Source organism: Anomaloglossus baeobatrachus, chromosome 7 (assembly GCF_048569485.1).
Source record: "Anomaloglossus baeobatrachus isolate aAnoBae1 chromosome 7, aAnoBae1.hap1, whole genome shotgun sequence".
In the NCBI taxonomy this organism is placed as follows: Eukaryota; Metazoa; Chordata; class Amphibia; order Anura; family Aromobatidae; genus Anomaloglossus; species Anomaloglossus baeobatrachus.
The window spans coordinates 22139473-22166190 of record NC_134359.1 but is presented as its reverse complement, the minus strand read 5'-3'; the positions used below and the strand labels follow the sequence as shown (position 1 = coordinate 22166190).

General features: G+C 44.4%; 1 protein-coding gene across 2 annotated transcripts in view; it reads left to right on the top strand.

Annotated features, from left to right (window-relative positions):
- The window catches only part of LOC142244982 (uncharacterized), a 48394-nt gene that overhangs the window by 13015 nt on the left and 8661 nt on the right, over positions 1-26718 (top strand). For both annotated transcript variants that reach the window (XM_075317142.1, XM_075317141.1), the window contains 2 exons: positions 19633-19690; positions 23574-23631. In XM_075317142.1, coding sequence (XP_075173257.1) covers positions 19633-19690; positions 23574-23631 — 116 coding nt within the window. The remainder of the gene's footprint in view (positions 1-19632; positions 19691-23573; positions 23632-26718) is intronic.

Here is a 26718-nt window from a genome sequence, read left to right as displayed (position 1 = left end):
AATAAAGTTGAATTAGTCAAAAAGAATGAAAAAAAGAGAAAAAAAGTATAAAATTAACTTTTAATAAAACTATATGGGAAATTATCATTCTTAATTAAAAAATAGTGGTTATGCACATTTTATCAGAAAAATAGGTGAAGTTTCTAATTTTTTAACATTTAAATTTTCGGTTATTGTGTGTGTGTAAAGGAACATTAGAACCCATTAATTTTTGTCCAGAAAAGCATGCGTTTTTGGAGCCAAAAACGCAGTGGAAAAGCAGGTAAAAAGCATGAAAAACGCAGGAATTGTGATTTTGGTTGCGTTTTGCCATTTCTCATTGACTCCAATGTTAAGGAAACGCTGCAGAAATGGCAAAAACAACGGACATGCTGCTTCTTTTTCAGCATGGTTTTTGACCACAAATATGCAAATTAAACGCTGCAGAAAAAAAAGCAAAGTGCAGACAGGATTTCTGCTTTTCCCATAGACTTTGCTGGATAAAAAAAAAAAACGCTGCCGCTAAAAACGCTGCAGAATCGCGGAAAAAAACGCAACGTGCGAACATAGCCATAGTGAAGGGAGCGCTGGATTAAGACGCGTCTTTCACCTTTTGTGCGCCACCACCTTAAATATACTCCATTTTTGTCTTCTATCATTTTTGTGGCATAAATTTATAATTAATTTCTCTTCGCGTAGCTCCACCCACTAAAATACGGATGGAGCACGCCGGAACTGGCATGAAAATATCAAAATGGTCGCGAAACTAAGAAAAAAAAATAATTGGGACATTTCAAGGAGTTTTAGTAAAATACTGGTGAAAACTGACTCATAATTTGATCCCATACTGCAGCACATATGTGAAAACTACTCTAAAAGAAAAACTGTCTCTTGTCCATAGCAACCAATCATAGCGCAGCTTTCATTTTATCAAAGCTGATTAAGAAATGAAAGAAGAGCTCTGATTGGTTGCTATGGGCAACAGTAGTTTTCAGAAATGAGGCCTACTTAGTTTTTACCTGGCCTAAAGTAGTTTCTTTAGTTAAATGAAAAATAAAAAAAAAAAAGACATATGTTCATAAGAAAGAAATCCAGCAAGACACAACAATACATTGCAGCACTTCATTTAGGCATATAAATGGATCTTGGATTCTGGGCCTAAAAAAGCCCAAAATTAAGTAAATCTTAGTTCAGAAAAACGACAGAAGGAGTTTGCCGTCCATGTGTCATCTGAACATTGTCTATTATGTATTAATCTCTCCATACAAACTTCCGCTCATTATTGCCTTTTGGCTGTGAGTTCTAAACGCACGTTTTGTACTTAATTGATTTGACCAAAGTTGCCTTTTTTCAGAAATTTAGCGCTGAAAACGCATGCGTATTTACCGCGTTTTAGATGCGTTTTCAGCGCTTTTTACATGCTTTTTCACCTGCGTTTTGACAGATGCGTTTTGAACATTAAGACACTGCTAAATAAAGTTGAAACAGTCAAACAGAATGAAAAAAGAGAAAAAAAAGGAACAAATCTATATTAATGGGAAAAATAATGAAAATATAGATATTTCATAAAATTATAGCGGTAATATACATTTTATCGTTAAAATTGCATTTTAAGCATATTTTTCTTCATTTTAATTGTTGGATTATGTGTGTGTGTAAAGGGACATATCAATTCATTATTTTGATGTGCAAAAAGCATGTTTTCTGCACTGAAAAAGCAGGTAAAACGCAGGAATTTGCAGGAATCTTGGTTTTTGCAATTTCTCATGTTAGCAAAACGCACCCAAAATGGCAAAAACAATTGACATGCTGCTTCTCTGAACGCATGGTTTTTGCCACAAAATATGCAAATTAAACGCAGCGTTTAGAAACGCAAAGTGCGGTCTGAAAATCACCATTTTTTATTGACTTTGCTGGAAAATCAAAACGCACGCCTTTTGGCATGAAAAAGGTGCTTGTCAAAACGGACCTGAAACGCAGGTGGAAACGCAAAGTGCGTTCACACCCTTACACCTTTTTTAATGTTTGCGCCAAAATCATTTTTCCATTTGTGCCTATTTTATCTATTTTTTTTGTTCACTTGTTGTTTTTTTTTCTTCAAAGTTTCTCCACTGTCGGCAAGGTTTTCTCCCAATTCATCATTTTACAACTTTTCAGAAATAGCAAAAAGTTTTGCAAATGTACCCAGGGGTCTCCTGCAGTGATTTTAGGCACACCAGGATTTTTTTAGAGCATTTTTTACGACATTTTGGAAAAATTGCAGCTCTGCAATAATAATAATAACAATAATAGTCACAACGACTTCCGGCTCCTGCGCTGATCATGTAGGACACAGGACGCCTGAGCTCTGTCATTCCCTGCAGCTCTGACATATATACCGGACATCCCACCAGCCTCCCCCGCTCCATTCCACCGGTGAGTGAAGTTGCTGAATGCAGGGATGTTCATGGGGAGCCGTGGAGATAATCACTTGAAACAGCGCGGTGAACTTCGCTCTCCCCCTCCCTCTCAAGATCTGGCAGCATGATAAAGATGGCGCCGGAGCCTGCCCTGCACTAACATCAGATCTGTACACAGAGAGCAGGACACAGCTTACCTTGCACTCACTCCCCCAGCACTAAACAGTTAACCGGCAGCAGAATAATAAATCTCCTGGAGTCCTGATAAGATATCAGCTGCAAACAACGCTACTGACAAGTTCTGCAAAGAGCAGAGTTAAAACGCCGGGAATCCCTGGGCCCTTCCCCCATCTTGTCCAGACCTGTGCTTAACAAGCAGGTGCTGAATCTCTAGGCATACAGAATCAGTGCAAAGCTCTGGAGAAAGTGAAAGAAGCTGAAGGAGGGAAGTTTAAACATACATCCCTGCAAAGTTTCAGGACAGTGAGAATTCATATAACTCTGGCAGGGGGGAGAAAGGGGTGAAAGTAAGAATAAACAAAAGGGGGAGCAGAATCAAGATTTGTCCGACAACCCACACTAAATCAGTGTCAAAACTTGCGTCCCTTCATTCACTATTTGATGGAAAGATACCTGCTGCGCAGCAGCTCCAAAACACAAAATCCTCATACATCCAGCGTACAGTGTGAAAAAAAGATTGTGACTGCCCATACAGAATTAAGTGTCCCTCGGTCACCTGAGAATACTCATCAGATGGAGATGGAGGATTCCACGGGGACCCCGGATGTATTCAAAACAGTGGAGGGTATGGATTATAAGCGTCTGGCTGATGAAGTCGCCAATCGTTTGCTACCTGACATCTCCGCTACAATTAAAGCATCAATAGCAAAAGCTCTCAGTGCCATACAGAACCAACTTGATGAGACGGTGGAACAGGTTGCGGCTATGGAAACCAAAATGTCGACGTTAGAGGAGGACTTCAGCTCTGACCACACTACAGTCATGCGTCTGGCCAAGGAGAATCTGATCCTGAGGGACCGTGTGGACGATCTGGAGAACCGCTCCAGAAGAAGCAATTTGCGCATTGTCGGCCTGCCTGAAACATACCCGGTTGGTGAGCTACGTACATTGTGTGAATCCACTATTCCTACAACCCTGGGAGTAGCAGGAAGGAGAAAAGTGGAAAGGGTGCACCGCATTGGTCCGCCAAGGAGAGGTGATGAGAGTGAAAATAACAGACGCCCAAGACAAGTCATAATGAAATACTTGGACTTCTCCGATAAACAGGAAATATTACAGGCATACAAGAAATTGAAACATCCCTTGGAGGTGAAAGGCTCGCGCATCTTGCTCTTCGAGGATTTTTCTGCGGAGGTCACACGGCAGCGGAGGGCATTCTCATACATATGCTCTGCCTTATTTAAGAGAAATATACGCTTCCAGTTAAAGTACCCGGCAACGTTGATTATCAGACATCAGGATGGATCCTACAATTCTTTCTCAAGTCCAAAGGAGGCAGAGGCCTTTATTGAGCGGATCAACAGTCCTCGTGACCTCAGGAATTCTCCAGGACAAGGGCGCAACGACTCACCGAACCAGAGAGTGACCAAAGGGAGCTCTGTGAAGCTCGCTACAGCTTCCCCGAAGGACCGGAGACAACAAAACAAGGAACTTAAGGGAACCTGAGACAAATAGACAAATGTCGGATGTATGAAGTTCAAGGTGGGACACCTGTTTTTGATTTAGGCTGGAGAAGCCGCAGTGGAAAAAGTTCAAGAAATCTGAGGCGGAGGAAAGGAAAGAGAACCTTTTTTTTTTTTCTTCCTTCTCTCTTTCTTTGTAGGTGGGACACTCCTTTATATTGGTGAAATGCTATACAAGTATAAGGTTGACTGAGCTTGGAAGATGATCAGAAAAAAGTGAAGTCTGAGTATTATGGTATAGTTGGGGGGGGGAGGGGAGGGAGATGTTTGAAATGTTTGGGGATTTTGGATTCAAGTGAAGTAGCAGAGATTTTACACAGAGTTATTATTATTACTACTACTCTCGTTATTGCAAGTGAGCACTATGTTCAATTGTCTAATTGGTTGAATTTTTTTTTGGCAAAGGAGGGCAGCAAAAACATGGTAAACGAAAGGCAGGATTTCCATTTATTACATGCACTTTATGAGAATAGTCACCTGGAATGTTAAGGGGTTACGTTCCCCCCAAAAAAGAATTAAGATATTACGCCACCTTAATCGCCTCAAACCGGACATTGCGCTCCTTCAGGAAACTCATCTGGAAGGTTCAGACATGCAGAGGATGGGGAAATTGTGGGTTGGAGGAGTCTATGGGTCATCTTCAGTTAAAAGGAAAGCAGGGGTTATTACATTAGTAAGTAGGAGATTACAACATCAAGTCCTGGAAACATATGCGGACACGGAAGGTAGGGTTCAGATGGTCTCAGTGGAGATACCTGGAGGAATTTATAAAATCTTTAATATTTATGCCCCGAACGAAAACAACAAATCATTCTTTCAACGACTTGAGGCCAAAATTTTAGAACATGCCCATTTTAATCTAATAATTGGGGGGGATTTCAACTCGGTGGTATCTGTGCTAGAGGACAGGAAAAATGCTAAAGGCCCCCCAAATGTACCGCGCGGCCATGATAAAGTTATGCGTCCTCTGTTAAATGCCACGGCCTTATGGGATGCGTGGAGACTACTGCACCCTCAGGATAGGGAATTTACGCACTATTCACATGCTAATAGCTCCTGGTCTCGCATTGACTACTTCCTTATTTCAGGGAACCTAGTACGTGCGCTCCACTCAGCTACTATCCAGGATTTGGTGATTTCTGACCATGCCCCGGTGGTGCTAGACCTAGCAAACATCTATCCCAGAGGAACGGACTATCTGTGGCGATATCCTTCCTTCCTTAAAGATAACGAAGATTTTTCCTTGAAATTAAAGGGATGGTGGACGGAATTTATGGTACATAATGATCAACATAAAGACACACCTATGTTATTATGGGATACGGCGAAGGCAGTATTACGGGGCAGAACGATAGCACATGTTTCCTATTTGAAGAAAAAGGCTCATCTTAAATTTACTGAAACCTCCCATAAATTGAGGGAAGCATATACTTCTTTTCAAAAGCATCCTGATAGGGACCATAGAGATAGATGGGTAATAGCCCAAAGAGCTTTTAATGAGTGGGCGGAAAAACGGGAACAAATGGCTAGGTCAATGCAAGAAGCTACATTACATCGCTTTGGAAATAAAGCAGGGAAAATACTGGCCAACTTAGCGAAAAATAGGACTATAACTCAGGGACCCATGCAAATAAAAAATCAAAAGGGGGAGATACACAAAAACCCTAAGACAATAATTGAGACTTTAGGCACGTATTATAGAAACCTTTATTCGTCGGAAAAGGGAGACAAATTTCCTGATAATAATCTTTTATCTAAAGTGACACTACCTCGACTCACAGAAGAGCATCGCACTTTTCTGAATGCTAAAATTACGGGGGAAGAAGTATTGGGGACAATCAACTCCATGCATAATTATAAAGCCCCTGGCCCTGACGGATTTACGGGAGAATTCTATAAAACAGTAAAGGAAGAGATCTTACCTACATTACTAGAACTGTATAATAGCATACTAGACGGTAATGCGTCTTTCCAAAATAATAACCGGGCATATATAAAATTGATCCCTAAACAGGGGAAGGACCCGAAGGATCCGGGTTCGTATAGGCCCATATCACTTATCAACCTAGATATGAAGATAATGTCAAAGATTATGGCGAATCGTCTAGCTATAATTCTTCCCCAACTGATTTCCCCAGCACAGGCCGGTTTCATTCAGAAAAGATCAGGGACACTAAATATTAGAAAAGTTCTTCTTGTCCTGGATAGGGTTAACCTTCGGCCTCTGAAAGGAGAATCTCCCGCTTTGCTTACAATAGATGCCGAGAAAGCCTTTGACAATATTGAGTGGTCATGGCTTTATAGAGTTCTAGATGAAATGCGTTTTTCGGGGTCATTTTATACCTACATTAGAGAAATTTACACAAATCCGAAGGCTCAAGTTTACATTCCAGGATATCTGTCAGCCCCTTTTCCGTTACTGAAAGGAACCAGACAGGGTTGCCCCCTTTCCCCATTACTTTTTAATCTGGCTCTGGAACCATTGGTACGATTGTTATCTACACATAGCACCTTCCAGGGTATTTCTGTAAATAATAGACAAATTCAGTCAGCTTTTTTTGCAGATGACATTTTGCTTTTCCTTTCGAATCCAGCTCAGCAGGTCCCCGAGATTTTACAAATTTTGCGAGAGTTTGGAGCGTATTCAGGCTTCAAGATTAATGCGTCAAAGTGCGAGCTCCTATACCTGGGAGGGACAAATGTTCAAACACGGGAGCAGAACCCTTTTGAAGGAATTACAGTGGCTAAGTCATATATCACATACCTGGGAGTTAAAATAGGTAAGGTTCCGGCAACCCTTTATAGTCTAAACTATCCACCCCTTCTGAGCCAAATAGAGCAAGATCTTAAAAGATGGCACGACCTTCCATTGAACATAATTGGTAGAGTCCACCTAATTAAGATGATGTCGATATCAAAATTAATGTATCATCTTCAAACACTTCCCCTGCTTCTCAAGCATAAAGATATTGTCCAGCTAAATAGAGCTTTTTCACACTTCATTTGGAGGGGGAAACGCCCTCGTATAGGGCTTAAGAAGTTGATGGCATCTAAGGTTCATGGAGGTCTGAGTTTGCCGAACATTCGGGGTTACAATATAGCCTGTTTGACTAGATATATATTGGATTGGATTAAAGGCTCTAGGCATTATTCAGCGTTGGAGCTTGAGAGAGACTATGCACAACCTTGGGATCTGGTGGCATTGCTTCATACTAGGCAGGCTAATCTCCCTGTGAAAATCAAGCACTCTTCCTTATTTAAAGACACGATTGCAGCGTGGAAGGCGTTGAGGAAAAACTACAAACTTCCCCATAAAATATCCAAATACTTGCCTATATGGGGGAATCCAGAGTTTGTGCAGGGGACAAGCAATAAGCTGTTTGAAGAGTGGAAGGTGCGGGGTATAAGGACTGTTGCTCATCTCTTGCACACCTCAGAGCCTAGATGGTTGAGTAGAGATGAAATTATAGCGCAGTATGGCCTGGGGCCTAACCAAGTAATCCAATATGACCAAGTGAGATATAGTATTATGACTCAGTTGCATGATGTGACCCAGGAGGTAGTATTTAACTCTTTTGATTGTCTGGTAAAGAACTCAATAACTTCATCATCTATCTCTTTTCTTTATGGAGCCATGCGTGATCTATTAATAGGACAGCACCCGGAAGGTTTATTTAAATCTTGGGAGAAACAATTTGAGGACCCGTCTATGGGGGTAAAAATTAGGGGAGGGTGGAATGCTCTTCGTAAATCAATTTTAAATGAGAATTGGCGAGAAACCCAATTTAGAATTATGCACAAGGCAATTTATGGTTTTAATCTCCCTCCATCAGCAACAAAGCCAGACAGGATTACGTATTGCCCTAAGTGTAAGAGTAGTGGAACTGATCTCCTTCACGGGTTGTGGTCCTGCCCCATTTGAGTCCATTATGGTCACAGATCAAAAGTTGTATACAAAAGGTGTGGGGTCTTGAAGTTCGGCTCTCACCTGGGTTCGCTATTTTTCACCATTGGGAGGAGGGGAACGATACCAAAGGGAAGATGACTAACCCACCCAGACTTATACATGTGATACTTCTGGCAGCCAAGAGAGCGATACTAAAAAATTGGTTGGAGTCTAGGGTCCCCGCGATTGAAGAGATCTTGGGTCAGCTCATGCATCTTCTTGAAATAGAAGGATTGGATGCAGAAAGGAGGGCGGATAGAATACGACAGCACTTTAACAAATGGAAGAAATTCATACTGGCCTATTGTACTCGGGAGGAGATAGTCAGGATTATGTCACCTTTCAAAGACACAGTCTGGTATCATACTGAAAAATTGAAGGATACATTGGATGGCTTGGAGGTGGGGGAGGAAAGGCCGAAAGCTGACTAAAAGGAGAGGGGGAAATAACCGATTTGAGTGGGACTTCTTTATTATATGTCATTACCATGTTCACAAGGGTTCAATGGGGGGAATGATAAGAATGATGGGTTAAGGGGTCGCTGCTTTCCTTTGCTTTATCTTGCCATGTTACGGTTATTGATTTTAAAAATTGGTATGGAATTTGGGATGATCAAATATGACAATGTAATGTTGAATTTACAATGCTGAATTCGCTTATGCCAGTGTTATGTTATTGAAAAATTTGAATAAAAATATAGTTAAAAAAAAAAAAAAATAGTCACAACCTGGCACCCTTCACACGTCAGTGATTCCAGTATAAATGACATCCATTTTCACACGTACCGGAGACACGAACATACGCAGACCCATTAAAATCAATGTTTTATCATGGACGTGTGTTTGTGTGGCCACACGCGTATCCGTTTGTTCCGCACAGAGACATGTCTATTTTTCTCCAGCAGCACGAGTGGCACACTGATGTACTCCGTGTGACATCAGTGTGACACGTACCGGAGAAAACACGTGTTTTTGAAATAAATTTTTTTTTTATACTCACCTGTCTCCAGCGCTGTCTTCGCCGCTGCTGTCTCTTTGCTTACAGGCCCGCTCATTATGCTCATGAATATTCACTGCACTGCAGACCCGGAAGTAGCAGCACCAGGGTCAGCAGCGCCAGTGACAGTTGAGTAAAAAGTTCCTGATCTCCGTGTGCTATCACGGATAGTACACGGAGAACACACGTGTGCCAAAATCACGACACACGGATTGCCATGCGCACCTTCAACACAGACCGTGACAAGGGTGCGTTTTTTTTATCACGGACGTGTGAAGGGGGCCTTAGTAAAATTTTTACTCTAGATCTAAAAAATGGAAAAGTGATCAAAAGGCCGGGGAAAAATAAAGTTTTTGACTTTATACTAAGTTAATAATACTCAAAAGAATTCAAAAAGATAAATTTTGTGGAAAAAAAGAAAAATAACAAAAAAAAAGCACAAATGATGAATCTAATCTGAAATCCATAAAAAAGGTGCAGTGTAAAGCATGGAGGTTTAAAGCAGCAGACAACAATTTTTGCTAGGGGATCTTTAAAGTCTCTTTAGTTTTCCTTCTGTCCCCCCCCACCCCCCCCGCAGTGTGAGGAGAGAATCCAGCCGTAAGGGACAATCATAGGGAATATTCAATGACACCATAAGCTCCAGCACCATTGCCTCTTGTACTGGTTTCAGTACATGCCACCTTATGTGTGCTGCAACCGAGGGGTGTAGGATTGCGCCGGCTTTGTCCACCACCGGTTTGGATTTCACGGTCTGCACCATCACACTGAACCACCTGCCTCTTGAGTAATAGTCACTCAGCCGTATTGTGTGTGACCAGACGGTTGGCACAAGTCCCTCATGTTCCTCTCATTACAATGACAAAATGGCTAATTGTGTAATGAGATAAGATGAGAGCGGCCGGCTGGGAATTGGGAGATGCTGCAAGGTAACGACGGCAGCAGAGGTGGCAGATCTACCGGGATCCTCAGAAAATCCCTACGTAGTTAATGGGACCAATCATCATTGCTTTTGCGACTTTCTCCGGAGTAAAAATGTTACTAACAGTGACATTATTATTATTATTATTATTATTACTAGCTGTAGTACCCGGGCGTTGCCCGGGATAGTAACTGTCTCTCTGTCTGTCTCCCAGTCTCCATCTGTTTGTGTCTGTCTGTCTGTCTGTCTCTGTCCATCTGTCTCTGTCTGTCTAGCTGTCTGTCTTAATCTGTCTGTCTGTCTATCTGTCTGTCTTTGTCTGTCTGTGTGTCCTGTCTCTGTGTGTCTGTCTCTGTGTATCTGTTTCTGTCTGTCTCTTTCTCTGTCTGTCTGTCTCTGTCTGTTTGTCTGTCTTTGTCCGTCTGTCTCTGTTTCTGTCTGTCTCTGTGTGTCTGTCACTGTGTGTCTGTTTCTGTGTGTGTGTGTGTGTGTGTGTGTGTCTGTCTGTCTGTTTCCCTATCTGTCTCTGTTTGTCTGTCTCTATCCATGTGTGTCTCTCTCTATCCATGTCTGTCTGTGCCTATCTCTCTATCTGACTGTGTCTATCTCTCTGTCTGTCTCTGTATTAGTCTCTCTGTCTGTCTCTCTCTATCTCTGTGTCTGTCTATCAGTCTCTTTCCTTGTCTGTCTCTTTCCCCATCTATCTCTTTCCCCGTCTGTCTCTTTCCCCATCTGTCTCTTTCCCCGTCTGTCTCTTTCCTGTCTCTTTCCCTGTCTGTGTCTTTTCCATCTGTCTTTTTCCCTGTCTGTCTCTGTCTCTTTCCCCGTCTGTCTCTGTCTCTTTTTCTGTTTTTGTCTCTTTCCCTGTCTCGTTCCTTGTCTCTTTCCTTGTCTCTGTCTCTTTCCCTGTCTGTGTCTGTCTCTCTGTGTATTTTCCTGTCTGCCTGCCTCTTTCCCTGTCTCTCTGTCTGTGTCTGTCTGCCTCTGTCTCTCTCTTTGACTGTCTGTCTCTCTCTCTGTCTCTTTCCCTGTCTCTCTGTCTGTCCTCTCTTTCCCTGTCTCTCTCTCTCTGTCTCTATCTGTCTGTCTGTCTCTGTCTCTTTCTGTCTCTCTCTATCCATCTCCCTACTGACATCTTATTACCTCACACATAAGCTTCTTATACTAACAGTTTATTTTGTTCCTGTAGCTCCCACCTCCATTCAGTTTAATGGAGGCAGTTTTTTTGGAGAGTAACTGGAAAGCGCGGGGTTAATTTTTCCTGTCAAAACATAGTCTATGACATTCCCTAAGTCACATGTGGTGTCTGTGTAAAATTTCGGGATTGTAAATGCAATGGTGCGGATTCCTTTAGCGGACATACACACATACATACACTCAGCTTTATATATTAGATTATTATTCTTTGCGGCTTGTTCATTATTGAATTTGCTTTTTTTAATAACTTAACTTTTTACTTTGTTTCATCAAATTTTTTTACCACTTTGGCTGTGGTTCTGGTTACCCAAATGCTTTACTCTAATTTATGATTTGCAATTTTGCAAAATATTGCAAAACTCTGTGCAAACTCTGTGCAATTGTACTTAAATAACCAAGTGGAGTCCAAAATCTATTTATTTTTTTGCTTTTGGAGAAGTTCAAGACTAACCTGTGACATTTTAACGTTTACTGACTTTATCAAAGGCGCAAAAAGGCAAGAGATAAAAAATACGCATCATTAAATTTGCACCACCACATACCGTGCACCCAGTCTGAAGAATTTGTCACCAACACGTCAAGGCAAAACAAAAAAAACCAAAAACTACGTTGCGACCAAAGTCTTCAGTTCTCCAATATCTGATGCTAGATTTAGATCCTTGCCTTTGCATGGATATAAGCAGAACCAAATATTTTTAACCGACACTTATCCCCAACAGAAAACCGTGTTTGCAATACTAAAGTTGATACCTCGGGTTGAGAACAAGGGTATATTTTTAATCGGCTCAAGACACCATTATATTATGCAATCGGCTTCAATGGATGTCCCTACTTTAGTAAGCAATACATATTGCTAGGATTAATTCCCTTTGGGGTCTGACCTTTGGGCACCTCTAATCTTCATAATGAAAGGGCCACAGTGAGGAATCAGCTTCAGTTTTCCTGGACACTTGCCTCATTCATTGAAATTGTGCCATGTTATGATTCAGGGACCGAGGAGGATCAAAAAATGCGGAATCCCAAATGGTAACAGAGTGGCTGGAACCTTAACGGATTGCAGACCTAATCCTGACACACAACTAGAAGTAGCCGTGGGACGAGCCTATGATGTTCTAGTCATCTCGACACAGCCGGACAACTAAATATTCTCACAGATAAAAATATAAGAAAGCTAATCTGCCTCATAGCAGTCCCCAAAGATAGATAGATAGCCCCCCACATGTAAAGGCTACGGTGATATAGAAAAACTCATTACAAAGCTAGAAAGACAGATTCAGCAAAGGTGAGGCCCAAACTATCTTTATAGGAAAGGATAGGAAAGAGCACTGTCTGCAACCATAAAAAACCCTAATAAATACCAGCACTTCTGATATGGAAAAATCCTGAGGACACACAACCTCTCCCCCAGTGTATCAGCTCTTAAATGTCACTGGGATCCAAAAACACTAATACAGATGAGGGACTGAATTAATACAAAGCATGACAAACACAATATCTTGCAGAATCATGGAACTTAAGCCCGCTACACACGCTTCAATATATCTCACAATCCGTCGTTGGGGTCAAGTTGTAAGTGACGCACATCCGGCATCGTTTGTGAGGTATCTGCATGTGACATCTACGTGCGATCAGGATTGAACGCAAAACCGTTGATCGCAAACACATCGTATCTTTGTCTAGAATTGAGCGTTTTGTTGCACGAACCTAGTCAATTGTAACGTGTGACATCCCTCATACGATTTTGGTGTCTGATGCTATGTGCGCAGGTGTGCGCTCTGCACCGCAGCTTAAAAAAGGTCCGCTTCAGAGTGCAGCTGAAAAGCTGCGTTCTGAAGCGCCTCACAATGTCTGTCATTCACTAATCTCTGTCAGTCGGTCACTATCTCTGTCCCTCACTCTCTGTCCATGTCAGTCTATACCCCTCTCTCATATACTCACCGATCCCCGCCGCTGCACGGCATTCACAGTGCTCCGGCGGCTTTTACTGTTTTGAAAAAGCCGGCCGCCCATTAAACAATCTCGTATTCCCTGCTATCCCCGCCCACCGGCGCCTATGATTGGTTACGGTGAGACACGCCCCCACGCTGAGTGACAGGTGTCTCACTGTACCCAATCACAGCAGCCGGTGGGCGTGTCTATACTGTGCAGTGAAATAAATAATTAAATAATTTAAAAAAACGGCGTGCGGTCCCCCCAATTTTAAAACCAGCCAGATAAAGCCATACGGCTGAAGGCTGGTATTCTCAGGATGGGGAGCTCCACGTTATGGGGAGCCCCCCAGCCTAACAATATCAGCCAACAGCCGCCCAGAATTGCCGCATACATTAGATGCGACAGTTCTGGGACTGTACCCGGCTCTTCCCGATTTGCCCTGGTGCGTTGGCAAATCGGGGTAATAAGGAGTTATTGGCAGCCCATAGCTGCCAATAAGTCCTAGATTAATCATGTCAGGCGTCTATGAGACACCCTCCATGATTAATCTGTAAATTACAGTAAATAAACACACACACCCGAAAAAATCCTTTATTAGAAATAAAAAACACAAACATATACCCTGGTTAACCACTTTAATCAGCCCCAAAAAGCCCTCCATATCCGGCGGAATCCAGGATGCTCCAGCGTCGCTTCCAGCGCTGCTGCATGGAGGTGACCGGAGCTGCAGAAGACACCGCCGCTCCGGTCACCTCCACGCAGCTAATGAAGACAGCCGCGCGATCAGCTGCTGTCACTGAGGTTACCCGCTGTCACTGGATCCAGCGGTGGCCGCGGATAACCTCAGTGACAGCTCAGCTGATCGCGCTACTCACCTCAGTTGCTGCGTGGAGGTGAGAGGAGCGGCGGTGAGTAGCGCGATCAGCTGAGCTGTCACTGAGGTTACCCGCGGCCACCGCTGGATCCAGTGACAGCGGGTAACCTCAGTGACAGCAGCTGATCGCGCGGCTGTCTTCAGTTGCTGTGTGGAGGTGACCGGAGCGGCGGTGTATTCTGCAGCTCCGGGCACCTCCATGCAGCAGCGCTGGAAGCGACGCTGGACCATCCTGGATTCCGCCGGACATGGAGGGCTTTTTGGGGCTGATTAAAGTGGTGAACCAGGGTATATGTTTGTGTTTTTTATTTCTAATAAAGGATTTTTTCGGGTGTGTGTGTTTATTTACTGTAATTTACAGATTAATCATGGAGGGTGTCTCATAGACGCCTGACATGATTAATCTAGGATTTATTGGCAGCTTTGGGCTGCCAATAACTCCTTATTACCCCGATTTGCCAACGCACCAGGGCAAATCGGGAAGAGCCGGGTACTGTCCCAGAACTGTCGCATATAATGTATGCGGCAATTCTGGGCGGCTGTTGGCTGATATTGTTAGGCTGGTGGGCTCCCCATAACGTGGAGGTCCCCATCCTGAGAATACCAGCCTTCAGCCGTATGGCTTTATCTGGCTGGTTTTAAAATTGGGGGGGACCGCACGCCGTTTTTTTTAATTATTTAATTATTTATTTCACTACACAGTATAGACACGCCCACCGGCTGCTGTGATTGGGTGCAGTGTAACACCTGTCACTCCGTGGGGGCGTGTCTCACTGTAACCAATCATAGGCGCTGGTGGGCGGGGAAAGCAGGGAATACGAGATTGTTTAATGGGCGGCTGGCTTTTTCAAAATAGTAAAAGCCGCCGGAGCAGTGTGAACGCCGTGCAGAGCCGGGGATCGGGGATCGGTGAGTATATGAGAGAGGGCTGCTCAATTCAGTTACTCAGGAGTTTAGCGGTCACCGGTGAGTCCTTCACAGGTGACCACTAATCAGGGCGTGACACAGACAGAGCCGCAGCATGACCGTGAAGTCGGGTGAGGTTCACCCGAGTTCATTCTGATTGTGCGGCTCTGTCTGTGTCTGCTGTCATCTGCCATTCAGCTCTGCTACATGGCTGTCTGTGTCTGCTGTCAGCGGCCATGTAGCAGAGCTGAATGGCAGATGACACAGTAAAAACGCATCCCTACACATTACACACGCTTGGCAAGTCAATAAATAAAAAAAAAAAAAAAAGGTGCCCAATGCATACGTCACAGAACACATGATCTAAAGGATCGCACATAAAATTGATCAATTTAACATAGACTACTAACGCTCGTGTGACAGCAAATGAACGACCTACGTGAAATCTCATTAGATCCCGTATGCAACCTGGGCGTGTCACATCGCAACTGCGATTGTACAACTAATTGCAACGTGTAAAGCAGGCTTTAGTATACAGACTCTCACCAGCAGGGAATGGTCCCATTCCACCAAGAACTCCACACAGACAAAATAAGAATTAAGCATTAGTATCAAAGCAGAAAAAAACAACAAGAAGCTGGAAAACAAACAGCAGAGGTACAAAGACCACTTTTCTGAGAGATGTTCTGGTAGTGAGCAGGGCTGGTTACAGAATGTCCATAACACACAGGAGCCCGTTGAGCACCGGCAAGTAACAAGAGAAAACTACTCAGTTAAATAGCCCAATCTGACCCTGATTGCCAGTCCTCTACAGGTGTGTGGTTTTCATTCCACAAATCAACTGCACCGCCAGCACTGACCACAAGAGGAAGCCCCAAACTGGAAAATGTATTCACAATAGCGCCAGCTATCTTTGTCTGTAAAGCTGGGTGCCGGGGCCAAAAAATACTGAGACCGCTACAGTGCTGCGGCTCCTTATTTCTCAAGATTTTGAGGGTTCCAAAGGTTGGATACTCAGCAATTGTTAATTGATTGCATATCAGTCTGTGAAGTAGAATTGATCAAAAGATTTGCGCTGCGCCCCACCAGTGTTCAGTCCAGTCATCTGTGGTAGTCAGACTAGGACGGTCTGCACTTCTGCGTCTAGCACCCTGAACGCCTTTTTGGGCTAGCAAACATAAAAGGCACCCAGGGTTACCGCAAAAGAGAAGACTGGCTGCAATCAAGGACCAGACTGAACATGGACCAGGGTAACATTAATCTTTTCTTGCTTATTTCATGACTTACCAGTATGCTTTTTAAAATAAGATCATTTTTTTTTAAAAAAAAACAATTCACAAACTTTTTGTTTTCGTATTACAAATAGTAGGACATAAATACATGGAAAACAGTGAAGCGAATAAAACCGTTTTACATTTGTATAAATCTCACCTTTGTCTTATACAGTTATATTTGTAGACTTTTACTTTTCATAAAAAGAAAGATACACATACCACTTTACTCACCCGGATTCTGGTCATTAATGTATTTACTGTACATGGAATAGACCTTTTCCCATTGAGTAATATCTTGCATTTACAATTTAGGGCTGCATATATAATATTTATTCATTTAAGATACGGAGATGGATATACAAATCTATATATATAGTATAGTGTTTCTAAGGAGATTTTCAGAGGCCAGACGTGGGGCACTTAGCCAATGTTCCCATATATTTACCAATTTTTTAAGGGCATTTCTTACATTTTTTTTTTATTTAATTTTTAAAATTTTTAAGAACATAATTATTGTGCTAGGTTGCATAACTGTATTTTTATTCAGGGGGGGGTTTCATTAGCATCCAGCCATGATAGAGCATCAGTAGGAGTCTTAAGGCCCCGTTACACGCAACGACATATCTAACGATATGTCGTCGGGGTCACGGAATTCGTGACGCTCATACGGCGTCGTTAGCGACGTCGTTGCGTGTAGCAGCTTCGAGTGACTGTTAACGATCAAATATACTCACCTAATCGTTGATTGTTGACACGTTGTTCATTTTCAAAATCTCGTTGGGTGCAGGTTGTTCGTCATTCCTGAGGCAGCACACATCGCTACGTGTGACACCGCAGGAACGAAGAACAACATCGTACCTGCGGCCACTGGCAATGAGGAAGGAAGGAGATGGGCGGGATGTTACGGCCGCTCATCTCCGCCCCTCCGCTTCTATTGGGCGGCCGCTTAGTGACGCCGCTGTGGCGCCGCACGAACTGCCCCCTTAAAGGAGAGATTGTTCGGCGGCCACAGCGACGTTGATGAACAGGTATTTGCGTGTGACCCTGCCGTAGCAATATTGTTAGCTACGGCAGCGATCACCCCATGACACGCCACCGACGTGGGCGGGTGCTATTGATCACGACATCGCTAACAATGTCGCAGCGTGTAAAGCCCGCTTAAGACACTCAAATGGTTCTAAACCTTCTTTTAATATCAAAAAACGTTGCCCGACGTTGTTGTTCATCAGAGAAGTCCGGATTTACGGAGACTCTGCACCCTTTGAAATATAGGTCTTCAATATCTCAGGCCTTCCTCAGGATGGCGTCTCTGTCCCGAAAATGTAGTACCCTCACGAGAACTGGATATGGTGAAGCGCCTGCTGGAAGACGTCTTGAGGGATCCCTGTGACCTCTGTCAATTGCTAAGAAAGGGGAGAGTGCATCCTTCTCTATCATATTTAGCAGGAATTTTTAAAAATGTTACTGGATCTTTGCCCTCAGCTTTTCAGGGACCCGCCAGCCTTAAATTATGTCTGCACAATCTTTTTTCTAGATTGTCTTTCTTATCCATTAGGAGGGAGATATTGGTCTTTTTAAGATCTTTACTTGACTGCGGCATTTTGATTTCCATACAGCTGATTCTCCTCCATATTTTCATTCACTTTCTGGAGGTCTTGTTTAATAAAGGCAATGCAGAAGCTGTTTTTCCGATCATGCACAGTGCGCCTCTCTGAAGGTTCATAGTATCATAGTTTTTAAGGTTGAAGGGAGACTCTAAGTCCATCTAGTTCAACCCGTAGCCTAACATGTTGATCCAGAGGAAGGCAAAAAAAACCCCAATGTGTCAAATAAGCTCCAATGGGGAAAAAAATTCCTTCCTGACTCCACATCCGGCAATCAGACTAGTTCCCTGGATCAATACCCTGTCATAAAATCTAATATACATAACTGGTAATATTAAATTTTTCAAGAAAGGCATCCAGGCTCTGCTTAAATGTTAGTAGTGAATCCCTCATTACAACATCATGCGGCAGAGAGCTCCATAGTCTCACTGCTCGTACAGTAAAGAATCCTCGTCTGTGATTATGATTAAACCTTCTTTCCTCGAGACGTAGCGGATGCCCCCGTGTTCCAGTCGCAGGCCTAGGTGTAAAGAGATCTTTGGAAAGGTCTCTGTACTGTCCCCTCATATGTTTATACATTGCGATTAGATCCCCCCTAAGCCTTTGTTTTTCCAAACTAAATAACCCCAAGTTTAATAACCTGTCTTGGTATTGCATCCCACCCATTCCTCTAATAATCTAGGTCGCTCTTCTATCTACCTGTAAGATTATGCTATTTATAACCTTCTATACTTTTGCTATCAAGAAAAGCCTCCATTCCTCTCTTACATTCATTCAGTGAGTGGCCATCACCACTTCCTCAGGAAGAGAGTTCCAGAGCCTCACTGCTCTTACCGTGAAGAACCCTCTTCGATGCTGATGTAGGAATTTTCTTTCCTCCAATCGAAGAGAATGCCCCCTTGTTCTTGTCATAGTCCTTGGTACAAACAGATCATGGGAGAGATCTCTATATGGCCCTCTGATATATTTGTACATATTTATTAGGTCTCCCCTAAGTCTTCTCTTTTCTAGAGTAAATAGACCTAATTTTGATAACCTTTCCGTGTATTGTAATGCACCCACTCCATTTATTATTTTAGTAGCCCGCCTCTGAACCCTTTCAAGTTCAGTAATGTTTTTCTTGAGTTGCGTCGCATACACCCGTATTGACTCTACTGATATGAGCCGTGCGCATGCGCAAGATTTCCAGGCATTGCACTGACGCCGGCTCATGGAAAACATGTTACCACACCCACAGGGGGCATGATAACATTGAAAGAGGGCCAACTAGTGTGGGCAACTAATGCCACTTTTACGAGTCGACACCATATTGCCCGGATACGTAGCATCTCCTGTCCCTGACTGTAAAGGGTGCTTTACACGCTGCGACATCGCTAGCGATCTCATTAGCGATGTGACACGCCAGATGGCAGATCCGATCTGCCGAGATCGCACATAGGTCGTTTTTATAGCGCCGGTCACATGTGCGATCTCGGCATATTGCATCTGCGATCTGGCGTGTCACATCGCAAGCGAGATCGCAGTGTGTAAAGCACCCTTTACTCCGTTCCGCTCCTGGGTGATCAGCTGCAAAGGGAACACAGAGACTGGCAAATCTCTTCAGCTTTGCAGTGGTGTCTGCCGCTCTATCATGGGCTGGAGCATCAACCGCCGGTGCCATCTTAGAAACCTGGCCTTCCCACGGCGGCTGTTCTTTCTCCCTCGTTTTCTTGCTGCGGGTCATATTTATAAGCACAGACCATTCCCAGCATTGAACACCAGATTAGGGTAATGCAGGCAAAATGTAAAGTCCACCGCATGCAGCTTTTTTTCCCGGTATCTCAGCATGAGTAGCCGGAGCGGAGTGTAGTGCGTCTGCCTCACATGCCCTCACCTTACTAGGATCTGGTTTCTATTCTAGGTGAGCAGTGACCGACGTTTCCCGGAGAATTTAGATGAGAACCTGAATCCTGCAGCAGGTAATCACCTCTAATATATATTAGAAGCAGTGATATCCATGCTGATTTTTTTTCATATGGTCGTGTATGTTACCTTTTTTTTTGGCACATCATATACTGTATATTTGCCAATTTTTGTTGCTTTGCAAGTTTGGATTGTCCTTGCACATACTGTATTTCTCCTTTCCCCTTTGTCTTGGAGTTACTCAGCGCTCATGTCCATGGCTCTACACATACATATATATATATATATATATATATATATATATATATACAGTTAGGTCCAGAAATATTTGGACAGTGACACAAGTTTTGTTATTTTAGCTGTTTACAAAAACATGTTCAGAAATACAATTCTATATATAATATGGGCTAAAAGTGCACACTCCCAGCTGCAATATGAGAGTTTTCACATCCAAATCGGAGAAAGGGTTTAGAAATCATAGCTCTGTAATGCATAGCCTCCTCTTTTTCAAGGGACCAAAAGTAGTTGGACAAGGGACTCTAAGGGCTGCAATTAACTCTGAAGGCGTCTCCCTCGCTAACCTGTAATCAATGAAGTAGTAAAAAGGTCTGGGGTTGATTACAGGTGTGTGGTTTTGCATTTGGAAGCTGTTGCTGTGACCAGACAACATGCGGTCTAAGGAACTCTCAATTGAGGTGAAGCAGAACATCCTGAGGCTGCAAAAAAAGAAAAAATCCATCAGAGAGATAGCAGACATGCTTGGAGTAGCAAAATCAACATTCGTGTACATTCTGAGAAAAAAGGAATTGACTGGTGAGCTTGGGAACTCAAAAAGGCCTGGGCGTCCACGGATGACAGCAGTGGTGGATGATCGCCGCATACTTTCTTTGGTGAAGAAGAACCCGTTCACAACATCAACTGAAGTCCAGAACACTCTCAGTGAAGTAGGTGTATCTGTCTCTAAGTCAACAGTAAAGAGAAGACTCCATGAAAGTAAATACAAAGGGTTCACATCTAGATGCAAACCATTCATCAATTCCAAAAATAGACAGGCCAGAGTTAAATTTGCTGAAAAACACCTCATGAAGCCAGCTCAGTTCTGGAAAAGTATTCTATGGACAGATGAGACAAAGATCAACCTGTACCAGAATGATGGGAAGAAAAAAGTTTGGAGAAGAAAGGGAACGGCACATGATGCAAGGCACACCACATCCTCTGTAAAACATGGTGGAGGCAACGTGATGGCATGGGCATGCATGGCTTTCAATGGCACTGGGTCACTTGTGTTTATTGATGACATAACAGCAGACAAGAGTAGCCGGATGAATTCTGAAGTGTACCGGGATATACTTTCAGCCCAGATTCAGCCAAATGCCGCAAAGTTGATCGGACGGCGCTTCATAGTACAGATGGACAATGACCCCAAGCATACAGCCAAAGCTACCCAGGAGTTCATGAGTGCAAAAAAGTGGAACCTTCTGCAATGGCCAAGTCAATCACCAGATCTTAACCCAATTGAGCATGCATTTCACTTGCTCAAATCCAGACTTAAGACGGAAAGACCCACAAACAAGCAAGACCTGAAGGCTGCGGCTGTAAAGGCCTGGCAAAGCATTAAGAAGGAGGAAACCCAGCGTTTGGTGATGTCCATGGGTTCCAGACTTAAGGCAGTGATTGCCTCCAAAGGATTCGCAACAAAATATTGAAAATAAAAATATTTTGTTTGGGTTTGGTTTATTTGTCCAATTACTTCTGACCTCCTAAAATGTGGAGTGTTTGTAAAGAAATGTGACAATTCCTACAATTTCTATCAGATATTTTTGTTCAAACCTTCAAATTAAACGTTACAATCTGCACTTGAATTCTGTTGTAGAGGTTTCATTTCAAATCCAATGTGGTGGCATGCAGAGCCCAACTCGCGAAAATTGTGTCACTGTCCAAAGATTTCTGGACCTAACTGTATATATTATATATACATACATACATACATACATACATAAATACACACACACACACACACACACACACACACACACACACACATATATATATATACACATACAGACCAAAAGTTTGGACACACCTTCTCATATCTAGAACAACTGTTAAGAGGAGACTTTGTGCAGCAGCCTTCATGGTAAAATGGCTGCCAGGAAACCACGGCTAAGAACAGGCAACAAGCAGAAGAGACTTGTTTGGGCTAAAGAACACAAGGAATGGACATTAGACCAGTGGAAATCTGTGCTTTGGTCTGATGAGTCCAAAATTAAGATCTTTGGATCCAACCACTGTGTCTTTGTAGAAAAGGTGAACGGATGGACTCTACATGGCTGGTTCCCACCGTGAAGCATGGAGGAGGAGGTGTGATGGTGTGGGGGGGGGGCTTTGCTGGTGACACTGTTGGGGAGTTATTCAAAATTGAAGGCATACTGAACCAGCATGGCTACCACAGCATCTTGCAGCGGCGTGCTATTCCATCCAGTTTGCGTTTAGTTGGACCATCATTTATTTTTCAACAGGACAATGACCCCAAACACACCTCCAGGCTGTGTAAGGGCTATTTGACTAAGGAGGAGAGTGATGGGGTGCTACGCCAGATGACCTGGCCTCCACAGTCACCAGACCTGAACCCAATCAAGATGGTTTGGGGTGAGCTGGACCGCAGAGTGAAGGCAAAAGGGCCAACAAGTGCTAAGCATCTCTGGGAACTCCTTCAAGACTGTTGGAAAACCATTTCCGGTGACGACCTCTTGAAGCTCATCAAGAAAATGCCAAGAGTGTGCAAAGTAGTAATCAAATATAAGACATATTTTCGGTTGTTTCACACTTTATTAAGTATTTCATTCCACATGTGTTAATTCATAGTTTTGAGGTCTTCAATGTGAATCTACAATTTTTAGAGTCCTGAAAATAAAGAAAACTCTTTGAATGAGAAGGTGTGTCCACACTTTTAGTCTGTACTGTGTATGTGTGTGTATATATATATATATATATATATATATATATATATATATACATATACATATATATATATACATACACAGTATATGTAGAATTATTAGTGATGGGTGAATAATAACTATTCATGTTTGGATAATGCTTGCTAAATGCCAAGTATTATTCCAATATTCGGCATGACAAGAAAAATGCTCGGGTTCCCCATTGACTTGCATTGGGTTTGTTATTTGTGACGAATTCCGGAATAGAACTTTGGGATTCGTTACGAAACATCCAAACACAAATAGTTATTATTTGCTCATCACTAAGTGTTTGCTCACACGAGCATCTGACTCGGGCAACTGCAATGCGAGAAAATCTCGTATTGTACTCAGTTCAATGTTATTCAATGAGGCAGAGCAGTTGGTCACCTTTTTTCTCATCCACATTCTGGATGAGAGAAAAGTCACAGCATGCTACGATTGTCTGCGAGAACCGTGTCACCCGCACCCATACAAGTCTATGGGTGCGTGATAAACATCGGACTGCACTCGGATGACATCTCAGTGCAGTGCAATAATTGCAACAGCTGAAAATGGAGGAGATGGGGAGATTACTCCCTCCCTCTCCTCCGCAGCTGTGATACGATCGCTGGATCGGATCATGCTGGCAGCAGAGGGTCATTAGCATATCGCATCAGATGCCATAGGATCGTGTGAATCCAGCCTAATAGATAATTTATCGATTCACATTTGCCCGTACATGGCGGTGAACAATCAGTGGGTTGGGTTCCTCAGTTTGTTTTTTATTATGTATGGGTTCATGTTTGTCATAAAAGGTAATATTACTAATATGATTTATGGTGCTTGTTTTTTTTTGTGGTCGTCGTCTTCATTTCCATTAGTTTTACTGTACGGCACTGGCTACACCGCGCTGGCGACTGCTGCTGTTTCGGCATCACCACCAATGTCCCAAGGTCACCCTTTGTTTTCCTCATTTCAGATCTTGGAGAAGAAGTTACTTTCCGAGAAATGGAAAACGTTTATCAAATGCAAGAACGGTGAGAATAAAGGAGACCCCTGGGTCTATGGATGTTAGAATTAACTACAACTTTATATTGTGCTTTATTTCACTTCGCTTTTTCAAGATCACTGTGTGCTGTCAGGGAATGAGAACATTTATTTACGGTACTTTAGACTAGATACAATAAAATCCACTTCTCAGACCTCTGGGAGTTTAAAGGGGTTCATCCAAATCTTAAAAGTTATCCTCTATAGATTTTGATGGGAACTCCACTGATCCAGAGCTTGGTTTGACTGTAGCGGAGGTGGAGCATGCAATGCTGAGTGCTGGATGTAGCAGAGGTGGTGGAGCAGGCAATGCTGAGTGCTGGATGTAGCAGAGGTGGTGGAGCAGGCAATGCTGAGTGCTAGATGTAGCAGAGGTGGTGGAGCAGGCAATGCTGAGTGCTGGATGTAGTAGAGGTGGTGGAGCAGGCAATGCTGAGTGCTAGATGTAGCAGAGGTGGTGGAGCAGGCAATGCTGAGTGCTGGATGTAGCAGAGGTGGTGGAGCAGGCAATGCTGAGTGCTGGATGTAGCAGAGGTGGTGGAGCAGGCAATGCTGAGTGCTGGATGCAGCAGAGGTGATGGAGCAGGCAATGCTGAGTGCTGGATGTAGCAGAGGTGATGGAGTAGGTGGTGCTGAGTGCTAGATGTAGCAGAGGTGATGGAGTAGGTGGTGCTGAGTGCTGGATGTAGCAGAGGTGGTGGAGCAGGCAATGCTGAGTGCTGGATGTAGCAGAGGTGGTGGAGTAGGCAATGCTGAGTGCTGGATGCAGCAGAGGTGATGGAGCAGGCAATGCTGAGTGCTGGATGTAGCAGAGGTGGTGGAGTAGGTGATGCTGAGTGCTGGATGTAGCAGAGGTGGTGGAGTAGGTGATGCTAAGTGCTGGATGTAGCAGAGGTGGTGGAGTAGGTGATGCTGAGTGCTGGATGTAGCAGAGGTGGTGGAGTCGGTGATGCTGAGTGCTGGATGTAGCAGAGGTGGTGGAGTCGGTGATGCTGAGTGCTAGATGTAGCAGAGGTGATGGAGTAGGTGGTGCTGAGTGCTGGATGTAGCAGAGGTGGTGGAGCAGGCAATGCTGAGTGCTAGATGTAGCAGAGGTGGTGGAGCAGGCAATGCTGAGTGCTAGATGTAGCAGAGGTGGTGGAGCAGGCAATGCTGAGTGCTGGATGCAGCAGAGGTGGTGGAGTAGGCGATGCTGAGTGCTGGATGTAGCAGAGGTGGTGGAGCAGGCAATGCTGAGTGCTGGATGTAGCAGAGGTGGTGGAGCAGGCGATGCTGAGTGCTGGATGTAGCAGAGGTGGTGGAGCAGGCAATGCTGAGTGCTGGATGCAGCAGAGGTGATGGAGTAGGTGGTGCTGAGTGCTGGATGTAGCAGAGGTGGTGGAGCAGGCAATGCTGAGTGCTGGATGTAGCAGAGGTGGTGGAGCAGGCAATGCTGAGTGCTGGATGTAGCAGAGGTGGTGGAGCAGGCAATGCTGAGTGCTGGATGTAGCAGAGGTGGTGGAGCAGGCAATGCTGAGTGCTGGATGTAGCAGAGGTGGTGGAGTAGACAATGCTGAGTGCTGGATGTAGCAGAGGTGGTGGAGCAGGCAATGCTGAGTGCTGGATGTAGCAGGCAATGCTGAGTGCTGGATGTAGCAGAGGTGGTGGAGCAGGCAATGCTGAGTGCTGGATGTAGCAGAAGTGGTGGAGCAGGCAATGCAGAGTGCTGGATGTAGCAGAGGTGGTGGAGCAGGCAATGCTGAGTGCTGGATGTAGCAGAGGTGGTGGAGCAGGCAATGCTGAGTGCTGGATGTAGCAGAGGTGGTGGAGCAGGCGATGCTGAGTGCTGGATGTAGCAGAGGTGGTGGAGTAGGCGATGCTGAGTGCTGGATGTAGCAGAGGTGGTGGAGCAGGCGATGCTGAGTGCTGGATGTGTGAAGCCCCACCGGTGTTGTGTCAGTGTCGGTGCATTACCTTCAGGGACTCCACGTTGCTGGATCTCCGTCACTGGTAGGAAATCTTCTTGTTTGATCGTGACGCCACTCTCAGTATTGCGGTCAGTGGGGACCGCCACTGCAGGTTGAGGGTCGCCTGGGGCTGATGGTATGTGCAGTTAGATGTAGGAGCCTCCTGAGAGTGAGGCAAGCCCCAGGGCCCTTTGTAAAGCTGTAGTACCACAAGTCGCAGAATGACCACACGCAGGCAGAGTGTCTTTCAGGGTTTTTACTCACTTCAGGTGGCAGGGTGAGTAACCCGGGCGTAACTGAGATGCACCAGGTGGGAACCAGGTATCCTTCCGGCTGACTGTATGAGGGTGACTACAAACTCGCCTTCCTTAGCCCTTGGTGGTTTGGGGTAACCCCGACTTTGAGTCCCTATGGGGGTCACCCAGGGAAGATGCTCCAAGCCTCTCTCCCCTTGTTGTTTTGCCGTGTGCTTGTTCCCCGGGCCAGGCCACTCCAGCCTCTTGCCTCCTGTGACCTATGGGCCCTACTTGCGGTTACGTGGCTGCGGCTTTTGGTTGTTGTGGTGTGGGCTGTAAGAGCCCCACACCGGCAGGTTTAGCAGGGAAAGGTAAATCTATCCTCGCTTCGGGATCTGCCGCCCGGTTGGGCCTGGTGCTCTCTAGCAGTCTCCTTACTTCCCACTCCGTGCACTCTCTAGCTGAAGCTGGCTTTCAGGCAGCACTCCTAGTTGACCGTTCTCCCCCGTCTGTAGCCACTGCGCGGACGCTGTCAGATTGCACAGCTCCAGGGATCTGCTCCTCACTCGAGCTCCCTGGACTCTACACTGAACTGGCTCACTGCTCCTCCTCTCCTGTTCTTGCCTACGCCACCTAGCAACCAGACTCTCCACCACACCCCTTGAGAGGAGATGGAGGCTCTACCCCCTCCACTATTCCAGTGAAGGTGAAGGCTTGCCCCCTCCTGGGGTCCCCAGGGGTCCTCTCAAAGGTACATGTGTGAGACCTGATCACTATGCGCCTGTGTTCCACACCCCAGTCAGCCATCTGGATTACCTGTATTGTACTGTCCCCAGCATGGGTGCAGTACTCAGTGGTGCCTGACCAGGTCAGGGGCGCCACATTCCCCCTTAGT